We start from the raw sequence: 24,944 nt of genomic DNA, 5'->3' as shown, positions 1-24,944 counted from the left end.
AAAGTCAAAAGAATGAGTGTGTAAGACCGTTTAGAAACACGCTGAAGTATAGGGTGTGAGTGTATACTAGCTAGTGGGTAACATCTGGGCCATCGTTTTCTTAGCTGTGATAGCGGTATTGGAAAACTCCATGTAATGCTCTTTTTGGAAAGGGTTGTTTTGATGTCTCTGTTTTGAAGTAGTTCATTGCAGTAACCTGTCTTAACTAGAAGAAATCGGTAATGTTACTGTTAGCAGGTGTGTAATCTAGGTATTAAACAATTAGATAACCATTACATGTAGGGCTGTTACTGTTTGTGTTTTAACAATAATAAATCCACAAAATTGTTTTCACTTCTGAAGCAGTACTTTACAGATTGTATTAAAATGTAGACTCACGAATTTCTTTAATGAAATTTGTCATACTTTTTTTTTCTTAACTTTTAATTTTCAAAGCCCAAACAAACCTAAAACAATAACAGAAAAGCTTGTGGCAGTAACGAGTTTGTTTTGTGGTCCAGGGCGTGGGGCGTGCCTGCTGTTTCTGTTGGTCCTGTACCAGTCACACAGGCTCCTTCTCTGTCACCACCTTCTGTGGACACGTGCTCTCATTTAGATTGTTTCTGGACAAAATTTCCTTTCTCCCTTGGTCAGAAAATTGAACTGAAGTGGCTGCCCAGTCTTCCGTGCTGCAAGAATTGTTGACAGGGAAAACCAGTTGTGACTGTTGTTTCCCTCTTCTTTCTGAATGATAGGTGAAGCCGGACTGGGAGAGGGTGATGGCCCTGTAGACTGGGTGTGAGGGATGACACTGCTGTAGCCCTTGTCAGCCAGCGGAGCAGTTTGCTTTTGCCTTAAAGTTTGACCTTAGAAAGGGCCTGGAGGCCTGGAGCAGCCTGTGCCCAGCTCTCAATCATTGAGGCATGGCCTTGGTCTCTTCAGTGTCTTCCCCATGCATAAATATACACACAAGTGGAATTGATTAGGTAGTTTGGAAGGAAATAAACCTCAAGCTTCGTATTTCCAGCTGCTTTCAGATTTAGAGCCTTCTCAGAATTGAGGGTTTTTTTTCTCCCACTTTTCAGAGTTTCCTTTAAAAGTTTGCACGTTTGGTTGTGTTTTCCTAACCTGTGTCCAGCGTTGGCATCTTTGTCTTCATTTCTCTGTTTCCTGTACTAGGAAACTTTTAAACTCTGCTTCTTTGCAGTGGAGAGATATGTTGACAGTGGAAAGGGGAACCATGGCACGTGGTCTGCTCTAATGAGAAAATGTTTTGAGAGGCTTATTTGAGAAGACTGTCTACACGTTGAATAGAAGAGGCTGTAATTTAACCTGGCTCTTATTTCACCTCTCCTCCACTAATTCAAGATTATAAAGTTTTCACCCCTTCCCTCAGTGTGGTTTCCCAGCCTCTAGTCTGAATTCATCTTCAGAAGGAGCTCTCTGACTGCAAAGGATTTTTCCTGAGCAGGATGACTTGCTTTGGTGTCTTGGCTTTGGCTGTGCTGTGATCTCTTATCTCCAAAATAACCTTACTGTTTATTCTCAGATTTTAGAAAGCATAGCTTTGCTACTTTTTTGGTGTGATCCAGTGTCTTTCCTTTGGTGCTGCACCCGCCGCTTTCTCCAGGCCACAGCTTTTGGTGTTGAGAGTGTTTTCTACCTGCTGGCTCAGGGCAGCCTCCCCTGACAGAGGTGCTCCCTTCTGACTGGCACTGAGATGAAGTGTATGGCAAGGCAACTTGTGTTAGCCTTTAATTAGGTATGAAGTTTGCTTTAATAGTTGCTGGGGCAGCCTGGCATGCTAATAACACACACCGCTGCTTGTCCTCAGACCTGCAGTTCTTTTCCTACCTGCTCTCCCACAGTTCACACTGCCTTTTGAGTGTGTGGCTTAATATAAATTGATGCAGTTGTTCAATATAAAGTTATCTCTAAGCTTTTTTTAAAAAATGAATTGAAACACAGAATTTAAAATTTTTCATAATGGTTACTTATTTGTGTATTTTTCCCTTGACATGTACCTCATTACTGCAATTACTTAAGCTGTTTAACTACATTACTGCCTTATCTTTTGAGGCAGCATTCCCGCATATAAGAGAGGCTTGGCTAGGATTCAGGAACCCTCTATTTACCACACTCTCCCATGTGCTGGGATATGGACATGCACTACCACACTTGGCTCGTCTTGAAGTTTTACAGAATAAAAAATACTACTGTGTAAAATTGTGCCAGTGCAAACAATGTGATTTAGCAACAGCTTACCTTCCTCCTGGCCTTGTTCTCCTTTCCTCTTTCCTTTCCTTTCCTTTGCTTTCCTTTGCTTTCCTTTCCTTTCCTTTCCTTTCCTTTCCTTTCCTTTCCTTTCCTTTTTCCTTTTTCCTTTTTCCTTTTTCCTTTCTGTGTTTTTGGGTTTTTTGTTGTTGTTTTGTTTTGTTTTTTGAAACAGAGTTTTCCTATGTAACAATCCTGGCTGTTCTGGAACTAGCTCTTTTAGACCAGGCTGCCCTCGAACTCACAGAGATCCACCTGCCTCTGCTTCCTGAGTGCTGGGATTAAAGGTGTGTGCCCACTGCCTGGCCTGGCCTTGTTTCTTAGGACTCAATATTTCTCTTTGATCATCTCCATTGCATCGAATTGAAAAATGAAATGTATGCCTTGGCAATGCTGCAGCCTGCATGGGCAGCCCGTATATGGCGGGTCTGTTGAGTCTATGTTGATGAGGACAACTGACTAGGTCTCTTTCTCAAGAGGGCGCCAGATCTCATTACAGATGCTTGTGAGCCACCATATGATTGCTGGGAATTGAACTCAGGACCTTTGGAACAGCAGGCAGTGCTCTTAACCGCTGAGCTATCTCTCCAGCCCCCTTCCCATTTCATTGACCTTAGATTAATCGAGTTCTTGGGGTGTTGTCTTGGTGGCAGTCAGTTATAGGAGCTAAAATGATTATAAGAGGCAGTTTGCTGGGCAGACAGCTGTTACCAGGTGCTGGGCTATTGTGACCAGGATCCAGCTGAATGTAGATTGTACACGTAGTTCACAGTGCTGCTTCCCCTATATATCCTTCATTCATAGGTTGAATTGAAGACTGCCATTTGAAAGCAGGAGGGGCTATAAAAGGAGGATCCCAGTCAACTGCACTCTTTCTCTCATTAGATAGAGGCTGAAATCAGGAGTAAAGCAGGCATTGGTTTGTGATAGATGATTGAAATATCATTGCTACTGGTGAGGTCAGCAGCTTCCTCCCTGAGCTTAGCTCTCTAAGCATAGCCTGACATGGCAGGGCCAGGCCTCCTGCAGACCCCACTGTCTTTACACTGAGATTGTTTCATTGGGCTTCAGAAGTCTTGGCTCAGTGTGCATTGAAAGGACAATGACCAAATAAAGTGGTCAGGCATGGCCCTAATGAGGAGGACTGCAAGCTCACCGACTTGTGTTAGCCTCTAGGCTACCCAGCAACCATTCAGAATCATTCCATGTGTTTTTCTCACTGAAAGGACAAATCCGTCTCTCCAGACTTGAAGTCATTTTAAACTTGGTTTATGAACTTAAGGTAAAATTTAATGAATTTTGCAAAAATTCTTTTAAAATGTCAAATTAGAAACACACCTACCACTTAAGCACAGCAGAACTTTTAAAATAATTTGTTTTCACACAAACTTTGTTCTTTTTAAATTGTGGACAATTGTAACTTACTTTCTGAAAACCTGATTGAAATTATTTTGTTTCCTTTCAAGGAGGACAAAGAAAAGTTGCCACAGACGTTAGTTTCCACCTTTACTTTGAGGTGGAGGTGTCCAGCGAGGGGACACTGGAGGTGTGAGCCTAGGCTGCTCACCACTTCATGTGATTCCTCCGCTTTGTTTTATCTGAGGGATACAATTCATTTATTTGCATTAGGTTTTCAGGAAACCGTAGTAGAAATGCATGTTGGTGTAGGGTGGTGTTTATGGATATTGGAGGATTCCACGATTCACGGTCCTTGTACTCCACTGAAGAGTCTTAGCACTGGAGGAAGAGCTCTCCTTGTCTTGGACCTCCCAGATCACCAGGAACTCTTAACTTTGAATTTCTTGAGTGTCAATGTGAAAAGAATAGGAAAAGGGAAGGCAAGGGGGAGAAGGAAGGAAGACAATGCCAAGAAACACAATCTCTGAGCGGATGTGTCTGTCTGTCTTGAGGGGCACCTCACTGAGAAAACAGGAAAAGAGAACCAAGGGCTGAGAGACACATAGGGTTTTGAGTCATTGCTGCTTCAGCTCAGTGACTTAAAAAAGTTGCCAAGTAAAAGTGACTCTAGTTTTCCTTGTGTGTACAAGTCTGAATAGAGTTTTTAACACATGTAAGGATTGTTGAATCTATAGCTAGAACAGATCCAGTACCCTAAGGCCTACCATGTGGTCTTCCTTTGGTTTCTGAGTGGAGAGAGAGAGAGAGAGAGAGAGAGAGAGAGAGAGAGAGAGAGAGAGAGAGAGAGAGAGCGAGCTGTTTTTTCCCTAAGAAGTGCTCTTGGAGGACCTGGGGGTCATACACAGACAGCCCCACAGGTCTTCTACAGAGGCAGCTAGGTGTCTTTCCAGCTAGGTGTCTGGGTTTTGTCTTTATCACATTTTTGTTGGTATATACATTTAATGGCGAATAGGGTTTCCTGGTTTGTTTGTTTGTTTTTCCCCTCCTTGATGTATATAGTTCTTATTTTTTTTCAAGGACTGGATTAAGATCGTAGCCATCCATCTGTAGGTTTATATTTTCCTGTCAATGTAGATCCCTGAGGTTTACTGTGTGTCATGCAGTGGCTCCGCGAGGCTACTATAGTATACCTGTGAGGAGCAGGCCATGGGGCACCTGGCCTAAAAGGAACAGCAGGGGTGTCTGGCACTGGAGAGGCGATGTCCTGTCTACTGCAGAGGCAGATGAGTTAATTATATCTACCTGCCTTCCTTCCTTTTCCCTCTCCCCTCTCCCCTCTCCCACTTTCCTGCCTCCATTTGATTGTGTTTTTGAAGAAGTTGTATTTCAGTGAGCTCATCCTGGGTGGTCTGTTGAAGGAGATGCTGCCTGGAAACCTGGAAGGAAAGGCCACTGAGAGGTTTCAGGGTCTGGCCCTGTTGCCATTGCATATACAAAGGTTTGTTTATAGACCACTGACTGGATTTCTCTTCGCTACTTGCTGATCTCCTGCTGTGAGCGGTCCTGGACTGGCATTAGGGGTGAGAGGTTAGCGTCCAATAATTCATGATTTGCCATCTTTTTTCTCCCTTCTCTCCAGGGCCTTAGACAACAAAAGCAACAGCAACTTGCAGCCTGGTGAAAGGAGGGTTTCATACCTCCAGTTCGCCTGGTCTGGCATAGTTTTACTCCGGGTCCTGTTTGCAGGGTGGGTTAGTGTGGTCAGAGCAGGGAAAGGAGGACAGGGCTCTCAGAAGTCTCCTGTTGGTGCCTCATGGGGTCGGCTTCTTGTGTGCCTTCTTGTTTGTCAGTTCAACACCTGCCTCTTCCGTGCATCCAGGAGACAACCGCATGTCTTATTAGGTCAACTTACTGCAACTTATTAGTTCAACTTACTGCAACGTGTGGTAGTGTTTGGGGGAATCTTACAACTTTTTTTCTTAGTGACAGTTTGGGTTTTGGTGTTACATATTGAGGTGTGCTGATATTACTGTCCACGGGGTATGGTACAGTAGATTTAGGTCAAACATATTTGACCAAAAACAAAACAAAACCCACACAGTAAGAAGTCTTTTCCAGAGACTGAGCTATGGTTCAAGACCTACTGCTGTCTGGAGCCTTGCAAATATTTTTCAGGACTCTTTGTTGAAAAAGGCCTGGAGGATGCTGAGAGCTGCTGCTGCTTGGTCAGCACCCAGAGGCAACAGTCAGCTCCGCTTTAGATGCTGATCCCTGGGCCTAGCCTAAGACACAAATTTTAACTAGGGTTTTTAAAGTGGTGAGTGTTTGGGAAGAAGAAAATTAGTGAGAGAGGGAAAGGGAGACAGGAGATGCTAATGGGGAGGGAACATGCTCAAAGCTCATGATATACTTGAGCAAAATGTTACAAAATCCATTGCTTTGTACCCTGTACATGCATTAATAAAGTTTTAAAGTATGTAATGCCCTGATTTTTGTAATATTCAGCAGAAAAGGTGGAATGCAGATATCACCCCACTACTCACTCTACAGCAAACAAGCTGCAGGAACCGTGCTGTCCAGCTTAGTCTGCGAGCTACCAGGGAGAAGACCCCCGTTAACCTTTAGAGAGTGGGCTCTGCATTCCGAGCCTTCGGGAAGCCTGTAATACGGTGCTAGGGTGATATGAAATGAGAGCTGTGCAGCCGTAGCAGACAACGCAGAGGCTCTGAGTATGGGCGCTCATGAACTTCTTCTGCAGCTGTTTCTCAGCACCCGAGTCTATGGTGACCTCAGAGCCCATGGAGCCACATGTAAATAATAACATGTAGCGGGTGCGCCATAAGTTTGCTTTCTTTCTTTTTTTTTTTTTTTGGTTTTTCGAGACAGGGTTTCTCTGTAGCTTAGGTTCCCGTCCCGGAACTAGCTCTTGTAGACCAGGCTGGCCTCGAACTCACAGAGATCCGCCTGCCTCTGCCTCCTGAGTGCTGGGATTAAAGGCGTGCGCCACCACCGCCTGGCCTAAGTTTTCTTATTTTTAAAATGATCTTTTTCTCCGTTTCTCTCTTTGATTCATTTGACTGCATAAGCAGTGTACCATGTCTCGGCTCAGGAGCAGGGCTTTTTAGAGAAGCAACAGTTGGAAACCTTAATTGAGGGTTGGCTAGTGGTGAGTGGAAATCCATGGGCGGGTCCGCTGCCCGGAATGGAACCGGAGTCCTTTTTTTCACACGATCTTCTGTCTTTGGATAGTGTCTCAAATGCTGATGCTCGGCCCTAAGCCAATGGGAAACGTTACCCTTAGTGCTTTAGTGATGTTTGAACTTAGTTTCCAGGGTCGCAGTGATGTGGTGGATATAGTTTCACAAAATGAAGTATGCTATAAAGTCACAAGGAAGACATGTATGGAAACTTCTTGGGTGAGGGGATAATGCTGATTTCTGCTTGGTCTTTTATTCTGGACAGATGGTCACCATTATAATGAACAGGGTTTTTATTAAAAGTCACAGGTGGATGGTAGTAGATGGTAATATATGTGCTCATGGAGGCCAGAGGTCAGTGTTAAATATCTTCCTCAACTCAATCTCTTGCTTATTTATTTAGTTTTCACAACAGGGTCTCACTGATCAGGAGCTCACTGGTGGGCTAGACTGGCTGGGCAGTGAGTCCGTGGACCATCTTATCTCTGCCCTCAGTACTAGTGTTTACTATAGGTACATGCTGTCATGACCGGCTTTTAACATGGGTGCTGGGGATCTGAACTCATTACACAGTGTGCTATTTCCTATCTCCCAAGCCCCTAGTATTTATCCTTTTTTTGATACCCACTGTGTAGAGATGGAATTCACCACTTAAAGGTTTGTACCCTGACACCTAATTCATTTCTAACGCGTCAGGACAGAATGTGAATTTGAGGTTTAGCATGAACAGACTGACTAGTTACGTGCGAATGTATATTTCTTGGTGGGTAAGTTTGCATATAGTATGAAGAATAGAGAGTTTTTCTAGTGAATGAAGGGAGTAGTGGTTATACCGGTATGATACATGTGGTCATAGGTATCTGCAGCCAGAATTTTCCATTGTTCTAGCCCTTAAAACAAACATTCTCACAAAACAATCCAAACACACATTGATTTGATACTTATATGCTGAGGAATGGCAGTAGAAAAATATTCAGAGTCTCTTTTCTGAACTAGAACTGTTAGGTTTCCATAAAAGCAGTAAGAAGCGTGCCGCTCACCATAGGCAGTGAGTGGCCTGACTGAGCTGGGGTGTCTTGGGCAGCGTTCCTTGGTGTTGGGTGGCATCTGGCACATGCTGTACAGAGTATTCACCTGTGTCCACAGCCCAGGCTGCGGGGACAGCATCCCTGTGAGGCCACGAACACCTAGAATCAAGTATTTTGAGTTTTTAATTAATTTTTCTCTACAAAGAGTTAAGAAATTTTTGCTATTCCCTAATTCTTTTTATACCCCATATTTAATTAGGCTCCCTCTATGGGGTCTGACCTCACAGCTTAAGAAATTGTGTTTTGAGACAATTTCTAAATGACAGAACAGATACGTAGGCCCTTTGTACTGCTGGGCGAACAGTTCCCTGAAGTGCTCTAATTGCAGGGACTGGGTAGTACTTGTGTTCACAATGTCCCTGAGCCATTAGGAAAAGCGTTTTTATGGCACTGAAGAGCTCAAGGTTTAGGAAGTTTCTAGACTGGCCCCTTAAAGAAAATGTGCTACGTAATGCATTTAACTTTCTGATCTTTGCTAACTCTGCTATGCAAGGTGATGACTCATTGGCTGGGGAGGGGCATGGCATAAGGCAGGCATCCTGTTGTCCGTTTTTGCTTTTCCCTCACTCTTATCTCCATTTACATAGTCGTCTTTAGTGTTGTTTTATCTAAGCAAGGTATGATTTGACATTGAGGTTTTTAATCTTAAACTCTTGGGAGTGTTCTTTTTTTTTTTTTTAATTCTGACTGATCTTATAATACGCATTCTAATGCTTCTTCTGTCTACCTGCTCACTTGAGGCACTGGTCCTGGGAGATGGAGAAGCAACAAGCCATTGCTAGTTGTATTAAGTAGGAGCTATAGGATTTAGGTGTGAGCCTGCCTGTTTTTAGCCATGGGTCAGTGGTCTCCTGCTGCCTTATTCTTACTGCCCTGCAGGGAGATATTTAGAACATTCTAGTTGTTTTCTCAAGTGCTCTCAACTGACTCCTAAACTAGGGATAAGCTTTCGTAGATGGCTCACAGTGCTGCCTGGCTGCCTTGTACCTTCTCCCCTGCTGCCTGCCTGCCTGCCATCCATCCATCCATCCATCCATCCATCCATCCATCCATCCATCTAAAGGCACTTCCTGTAAAGTCCACTCTGAAGTGGTTTTGAGGTTTACAGTGCGGAACCAGTTAACCTGTCCCTCTCTGCCTTTGGGATGGATCGATGGAGTGGTCATCCAACTGCCTAGTGCTGAACTCATGCTGTTTAGCAGAGAGCCATGGAGGTTTCATATGTGCTTTAGAAAGCAAACTCAGAGCAGGGAGGGCCTTGGAATTTTCAAGCTGACTTCATGGTGGTCTATATAAGATGCTGCCATGATATGTTGGTCTAGATGAGGCACTATGTGGCTCTTTGACTTTCCTTTCTCATATGAACTGCTTGTAAGCGATAGGGGAATCTTAGTCTGGCCCTCTCAAACAATTATTTTATTAAACTTTAAAAAATATTTTTGAGATTGTATTATAATTACATTTCTCCTTCTCATTTCCTCCCTTCAAACCTTTCTATATACCCTTCCTTTATCTATTTCAAACTCATGGCTTTTTTTATTAACTGTTAGTACACACATACATGTATATGTGTGTATAAATACATATTTCTAAACATTACCTGTTCAATCTATATAATGTTACTTGTCTGTTTTCAGGACTGGCCATTTGGTATTGGATAACCAATTGGTGTGCTCTTCCCTGGAAAAGACTGTTTCTCCCACTCCCAGCATTCCTCAGAAGTGCCTCAAACCCTAGGGGGGCACAAGAAGCCACCAGGCACTGCTTTAGAAAGCTGTGGATCTTGTCTTGCTCTCTTCAGTTCTCATGGGCTGGAAGTCTACGCATTATGTATGAACAGGAACAATTTTTTGTGTGTGTTTTGTTTTGGAACATGACTTGTTTACTAGAAAAGTTTAACGCTTCTACGTTGGGTAGATTTTGTTTTCTTTTTAAACAAATTGTGTGTGTGTGTGTGTATTTGCATGTACATGCATGCCACCTGTGTACAGGTACCTGTGGTGGTCAGAAGAGCATGTTGGATCCTGTGGCGCTGAAGCTACAGGTGTTTGTGAGCCTTCTGATGTGGGTGCTGGAAACCAAACTCAGGTCCTGGAAGAGCAATACACACTCTTGACCACTGAGCCATTTCTTCAGACTCCTTCATAAACTTGACTTAAAAAAAAAAATCTCTGTGTGTGTATGCATGTGGGTGCATTTGTCTGGAGGTCAGAGGATAACCTTGGGCCAGGATCTCTGGTTGATTGCTGCTGAATGAATTGGGCTAACTGGCCTGTGGACTTCTGTGGCTTCTCCTGTCACTGCCTTCCTCTTGCCATATGAGATTCGGTCTGTTCAACCTTTTGTGAATGAGCCCTGGGCATTCATTCTAAGTTCTTCATGCTTATACTCCAACCTCCTGTGAACATCTCAAACCCAACTAACTTTTCCAAATCAACAAGACATCACGTCTAGGAACAGAGGTTTCGGAAACAAAGCTTTTCTTTGGGTGGGAATGAGAAGCAGCCAGATCTGCTTCCCTTTTTATACTGTGATGAAATCTCTTCCTAAGCTTTCGAGAGAGCTGCTATCTTGGCTGGGTGCAGCGCATGCCACTGCCTGTTGGTCTGCAGAGAGTTTGCATGGTTTTGTGACACAGCTTTTCATCCCAGGTGAATCATCGTGTTCTTCCTTTCATTTCTGGCCACCTATATGTCTGTTCCGGGATATAGGAAAGATTGTGTGCAGCTCCAATTCTCAGGAGGGAACCCATGCCCTACTCTTTGATCGATTGTTTTCAGATTATTATTGCTCCCTAAAAACCCACCCTTTTGCCTTTTCTAGCAAAGGAGAACAGTTGGTTTCTCACTGTCAGGCAATTCTACTATCGAGTCCCAATAGTGCTTTTCTTATTGGGTAAACACAGTATTTCTACACACACACATTTCCAAATTACCATTTCTCTGAGCAGGCACCATGTCGTTAAGCAGTTTTGGACAGTGAGATAACTGTGGGAATAAACAAAAGCCCAATACAAGTTTCAGAGACACATGGGCTTAGAATTTGACCTCATATACTTCTGCCTACATATCTCTCTCCTCACTGGGATTTAAAAGCTTCCCTTAATGTTATTTCCTCTGTGCTTCCCATGGGACAGGGACAAACTTCACTAAAGGTACAGACAGGCTGTAATGGTGTCCTGAATCTTAAAGCTATATAGTGTGATTTTTCCTTGGAACATGTGTTGTGTATTGTATATTTGGAAGGGCAAAGTGGTGATTGTGACTGGGTTAGAAACTCAAAGGGGAGTTGAAAAATAGGTCGTTTCCTTAGCCTGTATCTCTACCAGGCCTCGTCCCCCCCCCCCCCTTAAAAGAAGACATTCATTTTCCTAGTTGGGGTGGGGAGCAAAAGTGAATCAAAAGCTATGAGGTTCTGTACTGAGGGGTAATTCTGGTTACTGTGAGTCAGGCAGACTGTCATGAAATGACACTGGTAGAGTATTGTTACCTAATTGGGATAAAGAAAGATGACACGGTGTCAGTCTTTGGAGAGAGAGTGTTTTGACAGACTCATGTTTTCTAGATTTAGAGTCCCTCCTCTATATTTTATCTGGGCCGGTCCAGCATTACATACCTATCTTCTCAAAAAGAAGAAAGCCCAAACAGCTCCTGCTGTTTTCTACAGTCACCTGGTTTCTAGCAGGGAGAAGTTTGCTGCAGTGATCTGGAAATAGCCTTTTAGCCACTGTAGAAAGGCCAAAAGATTGAGGGCTGTGTGGGAGGAGATCATCGTACTCTTTCTATTGCCGGTGTCTTAAGTGTACTCTTCCTTCTTGGATTCAAGAAAAGCACAGTTTGGCTTTGTGATTGTGCTGTCACATGGGAGATGCTTGATGCTGTTACTGATGGAGGGGATAGACTCATCTTCTGCGGTTATATTTGACTACTGCCCAAGTGCCCCACAGTATATTTTGCATCTCGATTATTATATTTCACAATGCTATGAAGTGTATCACTTCCGGTACCCCATCCTCCATGGAGCTCATACACCAGTCTGAAACATGTCTCCACTACTGGTTGCCGAGTATGCTAGTTGTTGTTTAATTACAGTGTACTAGCTGTCAGGTGGTACCATTTCAGGGACTGCTTTGTCCTTGTTGTAACGTGAGTTTCTGCACAAATTTCGTGAGTAAAGACAGAGTTGTCCTTTGATGTTATAAATTCATTCTTTCTGTCATGAGACCACAAGATAGACAGATCTTCGGGAAATGTAAGGGTGTTATTTCTGCTTTGCGTAGTTGCAGAAGGGCCATTTGTAAACACTGCATCCTTAAGTAGCTCATGTACAAGATAGCTGGGTGGTTCCTAGTTACTGCCTTGAGAAATGCTAGCAAGGCTTTGCTGCAGAGAGTAGGCTGGTAACCAAACCCAAACTGAGAGAGAAGAATTATACCAGATTTTTGAAATACAGAGTGACATGAATGAGCAACACAGTTTTAGGTCCTAGATCAAAAATTATAGTTGTGACAAAGTTATTTTGCTTGCCTCTGAATCTTTTTGTATACTTCCTTTACTCTGGAATATAGTCTCTATACTCCCTGCATTGTAGGGGCTGTAGGAAGATTTTAAAGAGGACATTCTTTATAATTTGTGAAATCAAATAGTTACTATTGAGATTCCACTAGGAAAATGCAATTACCCATTTATGGCTTTAAATAAATAGCTAGAGCTTTATCCATCCATCCATCCATCCATCCATCCATCCATCCATCCATCCATCTATTGGCCATTGAAGGAAAGGTTGGTGACCCTGATATATAGACAAACACATTACTTAAGTTGATTGGAGGACTGGAGAGATGGTTTGTTCGTTTGGCTGCCAGCACCCACATAGTGGCTCAGACTCCCCCACCTCCATTACCTCCAGTTGTAGGGGGATCTGATGCCCTCTTTTGACCTTCATGACTCCTGAATGCATGAAACTTACACAGGCACACATAAATTTAACTAAAGTATTTTAAGTACCTTGGATTAAACCAGAAGAAAAAGAATTGATGTTTTATTTAAATTCATTTGAACTTCTCTTATTAGTAACAGAACAAGCATAGGGAAGAGATACTGTGTGAGAGACTTCAGCCATTCTGTTTGGGTGACTGTCCAGAATGTTGGTATTAACCAGTCTTTCTTTTCTCCTTGTTCAGGGTCGACATGTTAAAACAGGTCAGCTGGCGGCCATCAAGGTTATGGATGTCACCGAGGTAAGGCTGGATCACGTATGTTTATGAAAGGATTGTGGCTTTAAAGTTACTCCTGCCCTAGTAAAAAGCCTCTCTGTGTTTGGAGATTGTGATCCCTTGAGCACATGGCTCTGCTGTGGCATTTGGTGCTCAGGGTCCAGTGGCAGGCCAGTTGACATATTTGAGTTGTTGCAGGTGGTCCCCAGGTAGCTAAGTCAGTAGCATTTGTTTATTATTATTATTATTATTTTTAAAACAGCCGTCCTAGAACACCTCCCTGTGATGTCATCCTTGGCTACAAAATGGAGTGTAATGGGAAACATCTTCACTAATAGGGAAAAAATCGGAGGCAGGATCATGGAGGTCACATGAATAGAGAGTGAAGGAAAGCTTCCCTTAGGGTAGTAGTCTACACCTGTGCTATTTATTTTATCACGGGAGAAGAAAACATCCAGCCAAGTTCCCAGGGGTTGTAAGAGAAACATCTGTTAGAACGTTGAGTAGATTGTTGGCAAAATTTAGTGGGAAAAGATAGTTCTTGAAATGATTGAGGATTTATGGTGTAGCTTTACATAGGAAAAGAGAACTGAGCCAAACAAAATGTGAGTCCACACACGTGGACATGCAGGGGCCTGCCTGTTTGAGTGCTCTGAGAATGCATGCTTAGTTCATAAGATAGACATACGGTGTGAGGAGCTGGGGGTGTCTTTACATCAAATCGTCTGGAATCTACTGAGGATCCTAATGGCTACACTGAGTTCAGTGTGCCACCAGTAATCTAGTGAGGTGTTCTCTGACCTCTCCGCTGCTTTCAAACAGCACGTACCTCTCCAATCTGCCTGCTTCTGTGCCCCACCCCCTATTTGCAGCTCAGATAAGCATTTGAAAGAACAATGAAAGAGTGGTACATTCTAACTTGGTGTGATTTAAATATTTGTGAAGTACTCTCTGAGACTGGACCAGGCAGTGGCACCTTCTTGCTGAAACCCCTATTCCTGTCTCTGTGACTCTTACTGCTATCTTGGGATATGGTATCCCGGAGCCCAGGAATTTTGAATATTTATAAACTTACTTGTTGACTGCTTTATTGTTAGATTTGTCGATACCATTTTAAATATAGACTTTGGTCCAGGCGTAGGTGTGCAACCTTTAATCCCTACACTCAGGAACCAGAGGCAGATAAATCTCCATGAGTTCAGGGCCAGCCTACATAACAAGTTCCTGGACAGCAAGGGCCATATAAAGAGACCCTGTCTCAAAAACAAAAACAACAAAACAAAACTAAAAAAAAGTAAGCCTTAAGCTTTGGATATTTATAAATCCAGAATTTAGGGCTCAGTGTCTTTAGCCTGTGCTGTGCTTCCTGAATAGCTGCTGTGGCCTCCTTGTATGTTGCCTTCACACTTCAGATAGACTTCAAGCGGAGGACCTCCTTATCCAAGGCAGAGTCTGATAAATGTGCAATGCATGGTCACCAGAGAAAGAGATTGTAATATATAGGAAAATATAAAGAAAAGTTACATCCTTCCACCTTTCTACAGTAGCCACTGTGTGCCTCGGTATATTTCTCTTCCAATCATGCATCTGTGAGAACATCTATAAAGTACATGCAAACTTATACATGTACTAGATGCTTTTGTATTGTATTATTGTTGTTGTTATTTTCTATGCTGGGGATTAATGAGGACCTTGTGTGTCCTAGCTAAATAAGTGCTGTACCACTGACCTACACACCAACTGTGTGTTTTCTTTCCTGAAAAGTAAGGCAACAGTTGGCAAATGCATGACACAAGTATATTTAGGGTTTCTTTAAAAATAATTAGTGTAAAGCTCATGTATTCCAGTAAAGTGAAAACCAGAGTGTGACCCTTAAAAAGAACCGACCTTCAATCAATCATTGAGTACATTGTATTGTATTGAGTAATATTTCTTACATGTGCTTTTCCTGTACTGACCTCTGTTGTAGCCTGGGGCTCAGAAAGGATCTAGAGTAAGTGTAGATTGTGAATAGAAGACCATGTTCAGCTGCATGGAGAACATGCTCTTGTCTGCCCTGAACATCAGTAGCTTCTAGGCTTTGCCTGTGAACTTGTAGGCCTGGCTGGAACCTGGGAGGCACATAGGAGAGATTTCGCACCAGACTTGAGCTCCAGCAGGAGATGTCATTGGATAGGAAGGTTCTGTCTGATTTCCACTCTATTTCATCTCAGGGACAAAATGGTGCAAAAGCTAGTTCCTGGGGGGCTGGGAGGGATCAGACTGAGACTTGTTAGGAGAAACTTAATGGTTGATGCAGACTCAGAAGGGAGAAATGGTATGGATGGGAAGACTAAGGCATGGTTCTATCCCTCAGTTAGCTATTGGCAGCCTGAGTGAATCCAGTTCCAGCACCAGCTGCAGTGAGTGGGAAAATGGAGGCCTGCTTCACCCAGTATACTTGGTTATGTGAAGAACCTGGACACAACCAACCAAGAACTCACGTTCTGCTCTGGGGTGTTTGGACATGAGTCTGTTGTAGACTATTATTTTAAGATGCGTTAACATTTGTTTATGCTGTGGAACATTTAATAATGCAAAGATGTGTTGCATTTTTTTGTTTACATTTGTTTAACTCTGTGAAACTGTGATACTTTGCCTGCCCAAAACACCCCATGGTCTGATAAAAAGCTGAATGGCCAATAATGAGGCAGGAGAGAGGATAGGTGGGGCTGGCAGGCAGAGAGAATAAACAGAAGAAAAGAGCAAGGAGCAAGAAAGGAATGGGCAACAAGGGAGCGACCTCTGAGGGAGCAGGCCCATGGCAGCTACCTTAGTGGAAGCAGCCCGAAGCAAGCAACTACCTTGGAAACAGGCCCAAATGAACCTCAGTATTGCAGATCGATCCCCCAGGAGTTCTGAGCAACCTTCAGGAACACCAAGTGACCTCCAGGGCTGACTGGAACCTTGGCCCTGACTACGAGGAACAACCATCTGAGCCTAGCATCCACTGGCATCTGGAAGATTGATCACCAGAGATACAGACAGTCCCAGCTACACCAATCAAAGGAAAAGATGGATAGATAAGACAAGAATACATTCAACACCACAAAGAGCAACAAGACACCAATAAAAACTAGTGGCCCTAAAACAGCAAGACTTGAACAACCAAATATAGATGAAGCAGAAGAAAATGACCTAAAAAATAATACTATCCTGCCTTGAAACCCCCTCTGCCAAACATATTAGTCCATTACTTTTAAATCGTCCTTATTCAGTGTCTTGGGACATGAACATAATGCAGCCAGATTCTGTGATGGTGTGCAGCCTTGATGGCTTCTGTCTGACTTCCTAAGAGTCCTTATTTTCCCTGAAGGGTAAACCTATGAGTTAGGACATCACTGTCACATTTCTCTATGTATTCTAGTCTTCCATATTCTGACCGAAATGCCCTGGTAAGCACTGTTTATAACATTATAGGGGTTTTCACCTGCACAGCGAACTTCTCATTCCTCCTGGGAAACCTGTTCCCAGAGTGTATGGATTCGTCACACACTCTGTCATACACGGTCAGATTTGCCACAGCGAAGACTTGACTTCTCAGCACTGATTTTCTCCTGGCTCCCTTGTGTGTTGTGACAGAAGGGGAAAGGTCTGTTCTGGTTCACAGTTTGAGGAAGAGCAGTGTCAGGTGGGAGGCTCGCAGGCCACACTGCGTCTGTACTTGGGGAGCAGGATATGAACAGGAAATGGAACGGAGTTCACCCCCTTTACCTACTCTCTCCAGCAAAACTAACGGTTTTATAATCTTCTTAAATAGTGCCCACCTACTAGGGTCTAATTTTCAGACACATGAGCTTATGAAAGACATTTCACATTAAGACTCCAATGGTTGGCACCATTAATTACTTGCATACAATATTGGTTTCTTTGGCCAAGAAAATTAATCTTATTTTCATATCCTTTTTATAATTGCAGATATCGTAATTAATTAGGAATGCTAATAATCACCAGGTATAGTGGTGCAGGCTTTTAATCTTAGCATGGGGGAGGCAGAGGCAGGTGTAGATCTGAGTTTGAGGCCAGCCTGGTCTACAGAGTGAGTTCCAGGACAGGTAGGGCTACAAAGAGAAACCCTGTGTCAAACAAAACAAAACACCCTGCCACACACAAAAAAAACCAGAAATGCTAACAATCAAATAGTAACATGCTATGTTCTTTATACTTTCACACTTACATTTCATGTCCCAAGAAAAGAAATTATTAAATTGACCATGTCTATAATTCCAGCACTTTGGAGACAGGAAGATTGCCCCAAATAAAATAGGCTGAACCTTGTTAAGAAGACAAAGACTTTGTCGCTGAATGAATAGAAAATGCCTTAGCCTTTTACCTGTAGACATCCATTTGAAGAACATAAGTACCCTTCAAGTTGAGTTTATAGTTGTGAACCTCTAGTATTTTATGTTCATGTCCTTGCTTTCTCCTGGAGAAATCTTACATCATTCCTTAGAATATTACTCAGGATTAAACAAGATAACATTTCAGTTTGCTTGTATATAGAATGGAAAAATAATTCCGATCTTGTAGGCTTTTTATCAGGGCTAAAGCATCTAGTTAAGTACTTTTTACTTGATAAGCCACGCTTCCTTGCTTCATTGTTCTCTCTCAGTACATTAAAATACCGTTTTAAAAGTTACTTTATCATTGTATGTTATTTGTATGTTTATTTTACATGCACATTTGTCTGTACCATGTGCATGTATGCCAGTGGAGGCTAGAAGAAGGCTCTGGATCCTCCAGAACTGGAGTTAGAGACAGTTGTGAGCTGCCATGTGGGTGCTGAGAATTGAACCCAGGTCCTCTGGAATAGCAACTGGTGTTCTTAACCAAGCCACCTCTCCAGCCCCGAAAACACCATTTGCTGAAGATATTTTAAGGCCTCCTGGTGCTCTTATTGCATGTTTGCTACTGCAGTGAACTAGAATAGTTAACTATGCTGTAGAACATTTATTCTTTATTTTTTTAAAAAACTTTTTGTGGCAGGATGTGCCTAGTGTTAATGAACACTTCACAATCAGATTGGATGTCTACATATTTTAGTTCAAGTTTATTTTAAAGTAAAATAAATAAATAAAAATTACTCAACGTATTTTGTACGACTAAATATTTTTTTTTTATATCTGTCTTTTGTCCTTCCATTATTCTGTTCTTTCTCCTTACCATGTTATTTTAGAGCATGAGACTACAAAGCAAAATGAGCATGGGTGTGGGGAGATGTATTAGTGAAGTTGGAGGAGTGTAGGCACAGACCTCCGATGCCCCGGGGGCACATAGGGCAGACATACTTTCTTCCAAAGACAACTGGGCACTTTCATCTACCAGTGAAGCTTGTTAGACTCAGGCCCTGAGCTTTAGTTTGGGGCTGACAGTATAAACAGCCACTGTTAGCCCTATTCTTCAGCAACAGTTCTACACAGTGCCCTTTTGTCTTCCTTCTGAGCCACACTCCATGTCTCCTCCATAGCTTCTGGGAGACTAGGTAACTTTTTCCTGACCCTGTGAGCTGGCAGCTTGTCTTCTCCCTTGTGGAGGTTGGGAAGGAATCAAGATAGTGGCAGAGGGAGCTAGAGCCAAACAACATCCCAAGCCAGCCTGAGATCTCACATCCTACCCTGTTGGCTCTCTCTGATCCTATCTCCATAGCTCTCACAGAGCCTGGAGAGACAGAGGTGGCTGTGACGTTTTGTTGTCCCTCATAGAGAGCAGCAGCGAGGGCAGTAGCTGTCCGGGTGATGCAGTACTTCCTGGGGGTGACCATTTCTTTTGTGAATGAGAGATGTTTATACAAAATAGGTGGGCGTTGTCTTTGTAGCTGTTTCCCTTCTGACAATGCCAGCTGAACTCCACAGACTCTTCTCTAATTCCTACTCTCTAGTAGAGATTCTGGACTACCTTTGCCCTAGAACTAAAGAAAGTTGTGGTCTTTCATTACGTTGTATGGAAGAGGAGAAAACAGTGGAAAGTGCTTCAGTAGATTTTAAAAATACTTTTGCTTAATTTTTTTCATGAAATATATTTTGATCATATTCTGTCCCCTCCCCAGCTCCTTCAAGATCTATGTATATTTAGTGAAGTCTTAAGGTCACGTACTCACCTAGAGATAGAACATGGATTTCCCCTTATCTTGGGCCGTTCCTCAGTTGCTTAGCTTCTGACTGTTCCCAGTATTTCTTACTACTGCCAGACACTCAAAGGACTCTACTTGGTCATTTGCTTACCTTATGGTTACATTTAATTTCAGAACTTTGTGTTTATTCCAGGAAATGTTCTAAATAATTCAGAAGGTGAGTTCCTTAACTTACCTCATCTCAAATATGTCCCTTAATGTATTTCAGATACACCCCCCCCATTTCCCTCCTCACAGTGAGCTCTGTTTTGTAGCTTGTAAACAGCGTGCATAGCCAGTCCACGCATAGTCCTTCTGTCTGTGCTCTTAGGCAGCTGGCTTTAGGTTGTGAATCCCGAAAGACCAGACCAGTTTTAGTGACAGTTTTTACTTCTTTCTTGTAGTTACTTTTGTGGTTGGCGCACAGGGTCTTGGAAGGTGACTCTTCATTACCACCGTCTATACTGAAGGTTTAATGAGTGCTCTCCTTCACAGATACTCCTAAAAGGGCAAGACAATTGCCATCACTTTTATTATTTTAACTTGTAGAGAAAGAAGCATATAACCCATGACTGAAACCTACCCATTTTAAACCGTTCTCCTGATGTGGACGCTTGAGCCCAGGTGATGTAGATTGATCCTATTTCGTCACACACCAGGGAAGGAAGATGACTGGAAGATGACAGTCACTAAGCTGGGCTGCAGCATGGTGTCTGTGACCAGCGGAGCATCGGTACTAAAACACCTGGTTTAGAGCGTTCTCTGCAGCTGGATGAAAAGTAATAGAATAATGCCAGTATACTTAATTGGCATAGGAGGGAGGCACGTGATTTAAAAATCCAATAGGCTTTTGATTTTTCCATGAAGCCCTAAGGATTTCAGTGAGTTGGACGTGGTGTTACTGTATTTCTATGCTCCTGTGCAGGTAGCTTGTCTGTACAGTGCATGTGTACTCCGGCTGTGCTAACTCCCTGTGCTCCAAGCACACAAAGAGCAGTGAAAGCTTCAGCTAATCTCAGGGTGAATTTGGTTTGGATTAGATTTCTTGTTTTTTTTTTTTTTGTTTTGTTTTGTTTTTGTTTTTCGAGACAGGGTTTCTCTGTGGCTTTGGAGCCTGTCCTGGAACTAGCTCTGTAGACCAGGCTGGTCTCGAACTCAGAGATCCGCCTGCCTCTGCCTCCCGAGTGCTGGGATTAAAGGCATGCGCCACCATCGCCCGGCTTGGATTAGATTTCTTGAGAACTGCTGTGTTCTTTTTTTTTTTTTTTAAAAAAAAAGATTTATTTATTATGTATACAACATTCTGCCTCCATGTATGCCCGCATGCCAGAGGAGGGCGCCAGAGCTCAGTACAGATGGTTGTGAGCTACCATGTGGTTGCTGGGAATTTAACTCAGGACCTCTGGAAGAGCAGCCAGTGCTTTTAACCTCTGAGCCATCTCTCCAGCCCCCCAGAGATGTGTTCTTAGTAACTTTTGTACATTTTAAAAAGGATCTTTAGAAAATTTACCCTCACTGGGTGGTGGCGGTGGCACACACCTTCAATCCCAGCACTCAGGAGACAATGTCAGGCAGATCTCTGAGTTTGAGGCCATATTGGTCTAGCTAGTGAGTTCCAGGAGAGCCAGGGATACACAAAACCTTGTCTCAAAAAACAAAACCAAACAAAAAAGAAAGAATAATTTCCATCAATACCACTATGGGTATTTTCTTTATATAATTAACATTTTCAAAACTATACAGTGCACATTTATGTGCTTGTATTATTTTTTCTATATTAAACTCATGCATGCCCATGGTTAATGTGTAATAGTTAACCTTACTAGTTCTTGCATTGGATGGGTTGTTCTTATCTCAAGATTTTACAATCTGTTTTCCACATAATCAAGGACGTAATCTTAAGTGAAGTCACTTAACTTGATGAGCTGTGTGCTCAGCGTTAGAGTGGTCAGCTGCTTCTTTTTCCCAGCCTGTCTAATTCTAGTCAGCTGACTGCAAACAGAGGCTGCATTTCTCTGCTGCCATATTTTAGGCAAGACTGTAGTGTTTCATAGAAAGATGAGCTGCGAAATGTGTGGGGTGCAGCCTCTGCTCCTTACACTTTTGCTTTGTCTGATAGGTTCATTAGTGTGGGCTTGAGCATGAATATAATTGTTCTGACCTGTAGGAGTGTGTGTGTTGTGTGTCCGTGTCTGTCTGTCCCTCCATGTCTGCTTCATTTTAGATGCTGTGAGTCATGTTCTGGATGACTTGATGCTATAAGATTATCTCAAGCACCATCTTCAGTCTCCTGTCTGTCATCATCTTCCTGGGGAGCCAGTGGCTGTTGTCTGTCCCTGTGCTGCAGAGTCTGTAGATGTTTGTTGCATAGTGTCCATCCCTGCCCTGTGCATGCTCCCTTGTTCCAGTTCAGCTTCAGCTGTGAAGCTGACCCTCAGTGTGAACACGGAAATTGAAAATACTTTATCAGCAAGCAGGAGAATGCATTTAAAAGGCTGGCAAGGAAAGTGACATGGTCTCCTCAATCTTCTTATACTTCTCATTTATTACTGGTGGGAGGAGGAAGAACAAGGCAGATTTTTACTTAGAAATTTAAGTCGGTAATGGTCTTTCAGGGTCTTGACTGGGGAATAGTCATTTCGGCATATAACTAATCGGCTTAAATTCTAGTCTCTATAAACCAGTATGTATTGAGGAGGTAATGTCATTTGGTCTCCTTCCCTCCCTCTCCCTGTGTGTGTATATGTATGTATGATGGTGATAGATTTAATTTTTCTTTGATGCAGAAACCCAGTTCTGCTGTCCCACTACCTTGAGTGCAGACATGGGATAGTAGGTGGTCCTCTTTCTGACAAGTGAGTTCTGTTTCTTGTCTCCTGTGAGAGTTCCATTTTTAAAACAATTGTTCTGACTTGGCCAACCTCAGGAGACTCCAGACAAACTCTTACCATGTGTTTTGCTTTATGGTCATGTAGAGTGCCAAGAGAGGGTCTCTGGGGAGAGATGGCTGTGTTATTAGGGGGTGGCATCACTCGTCTGCTGGCGGGACGGAGAGCTGTTCTGAGGCTCTGCTCCCAGACCTCTCTTCCAGAGAGTTCCACTGCCTCTGTCTGTCTGTGTACTTGCACTGTAGCCATGACTTCAGAATAGAAGGAGGAAGAAGGGACTAAAGAGCCTATCTCGGGTTAGTGAGCCGCTTTTAGACCAGACTGAAATGTGCATGCCGTCGGCTGCCCTGGAGTGCTGTGTTATGATTCATCATCAAACAGTGTTCCAGTCACTTCCCTTCCTAGTTATCTAAGGTAGAGCTCTGTTTTTCTTTTACTTTCAGTAATTGCTATGCAGCTTTCTTGCAGTGCCTAGTAGGGTTATGAAGTAGTAAAGTAGTAGGCTTAACCAACTTCTGTTTTCAAAACTTCACAAGTTATAGTTTGTTTGCCCTTTTGAATTGGATCATGCGAATCCTGTAAAAGTTTACTTTTATATTTAACAAAATCTCACATCTTAAACAGTTGTCTTATATATATCTTTTAAAATCACATTTGAAAGGACAACTATTCTTTGATAAGATACACACAGTGTTCAGTATCAACAACTGTGCGGTGTGTTCAGAACATACCCTAGCATGCATTTAAGGGAGCGGCTGCAGTAGAGCTCATGGTAGTGGGACTCCTGGTGTAGCACTGTTGAGCAGGACTAGCATCAACACTGGGTGAATATAATTATCTTTCCTTACCAGTTTCTTTGACATCTGTAGATTATAGTCATCTTTCCTGTTTTTCTAAGAAGGAACACTTGCAGGGTTGTGTGTGTGTGTGTGTGTGTGTGTGTGTGTGTGTGTGTCGTTGTATGAATAGAAGTAACAGTATATATAGTTAAGACTCAAATTGCTATTCATTGTTAGCAAGAGATTAGCCTAACTGGCCGTTGGAAATAAAGCAGGTTACACTGGCATTGGCTGGTTTGACCTGTGTCATCCTTACTCTGTCTTCTTGCTTCATCCCAGCAGTAAGTTTTAGATTTCCTGTCTGCCCACTGCTGCTAGCAGAAGGCCATGCTGAGGATTTGTGCCTGTGTTCAACAGTGCTTGCTTTTGTGTTACAGGCTGCTGTAGGAATGCAATGTAAAAAGGCAGAGGTAATTGAAGTTAAAATCACAGCACATATTTGCTATGTGCTGTACACTGTAAAAATATTTTTATGCTAACCTAATTTATTATTTATAACACTAGGAGGCTCACCTGTTTGGAATGGATCCCCTATCTTAGATGTAAAGAAACTTGAGTGTAAGGAATTGGCTCATGTTATTTTTAAAGCAAAAACATCATCATTGCTGTGTGTGGTGGATAATGTTTCTGAAAGCAGGTGCTGTAAAGAATAAGACCACGAATTTTTGTTGTGTGCATGTGTGTAAAAATATTAAAGAAAAAGACCATGACTTTGAAGGGAAACAAAGTGGGGAGGGGTGAGATAAGTGGGAAGGATCTTAGGCAGAAAAAAGAAGTTGTGCAGTTATATTAAAAATAGAAACTAATTAAAAATCTTTGGTTGTTTGCTAGTACTTTTAAAGTCAGAATTAAAAATCACTTTATTATTGCTTGCAGTATGGGCTGTCTAATAGTTTCCATGGTATCTGTACTTTTGGTTCTGTATTGTTGTGTTAGCAGTTGATACGCAATAAAAATCATTAAAGTGCTGTGATTTGGTACATTAATTTTAAGGAGGGTTTTCTTTCCTAAGTGTGATAATAATGTTTATTAAAAATCATGATTCGTTCCTGGTGCTGCATGCCTCTGATTCCATCAAAGTTAAGGCCAGCAAGATTGTGGGTTTCAGGATAGTCTGATCCGCATAGTGAGATTGTGTCCAGACAGTTACATTCTCCCAGCGCTAGGTAAGTGGAGACAGATGGTCTGTGGGGTTTTCTTTGTCATCGTCTGGAGGAACTGAAACATGTAAATCAAGTTGTGTTAATGTAGCACACCCTATCAAGCCACGTGATGCTATTTCAGGAGCATGTTCCTAACCAGCACAATAGTCAAAACCAACAGGAATAGATTGTTGGTTGTTTATCCCCTTCTCTTCTGTGGTTATTTGTTCTAATATCTTTACCTGGCAGTTTCTAGTTAGATCAGCACCATGAATTCTACCTTCTTGGATTCACAATATTTTATGCTTTGAGGTGGGGTTCAGTTAATTACCATAAATTGGGATTGGATCAGCATCTAGTCGATGACTAGTTTCTCTCCGCTGTTGAGACCATGGCTTTCAGAGTCCTGTGGGATGATGTTCAGTTGGGTTTGTGGCAGTCTGCACGGTTCCTGTCTCTGAGGGCTGGTTTCTGCTCACAGGTGCCTGGTAAAGACTGGATTCTTCCCATACCCCAAGTGGTTTTTTGGTGGTGGTGCTCTCCTGCAACCTGAGAAGGGTTCCATATTCCACAGCTTTCATCTGTGCAATTCTCTCCTCTCTGGACGTTTATTCATGTGGCTGCTGCTGATCTTCCAAACTCTGTTCTACTCCCTGAGCTCATAGGCTCCTCTTGTTCCATTTGAGTCTCCTGTTCTTGGTTAGTCTAGACTCTCTCCTTAAGGCACGAAACTGCCCATCCTTACCTGGTATCTTAGCCTCCTCAGGATTTGTTTAATTTTAGTAGGAGGGTAAATCATCTGGCCCTTGATACTT

General features: G+C 42.7%; 1 protein-coding gene across 49 annotated transcripts in view; it reads left to right on the top strand.

Annotated features, from left to right (window-relative positions):
• Map4k4 (mitogen-activated protein kinase kinase kinase kinase 4) overlaps positions 1 to 24,944 on the top strand; it is a 137,555-nt gene that overhangs the window by 47,472 nt on the left and 65,139 nt on the right. For all 49 annotated transcript variants that reach the window (XM_075980356.1, XM_075980354.1, XM_075980338.1 and 46 more), the window contains exon 3: positions 13,080 to 13,136. In XM_075980356.1, coding sequence (XP_075836471.1) covers positions 13,080 to 13,136 — 57 coding nt within the window. The remainder of the gene's footprint in view (positions 1 to 13,079; positions 13,137 to 24,944) is intronic.

Source organism: Microtus pennsylvanicus, chromosome 7, assembly GCF_037038515.1.
Source record: "Microtus pennsylvanicus isolate mMicPen1 chromosome 7, mMicPen1.hap1, whole genome shotgun sequence".
Classification (NCBI taxonomy): domain Eukaryota; kingdom Metazoa; phylum Chordata; class Mammalia; order Rodentia; family Cricetidae; genus Microtus; species Microtus pennsylvanicus.
The sequence above is the reverse complement of the archived record's forward strand: the minus strand, read 5'-3'. Positions and strand labels throughout refer to the sequence as shown.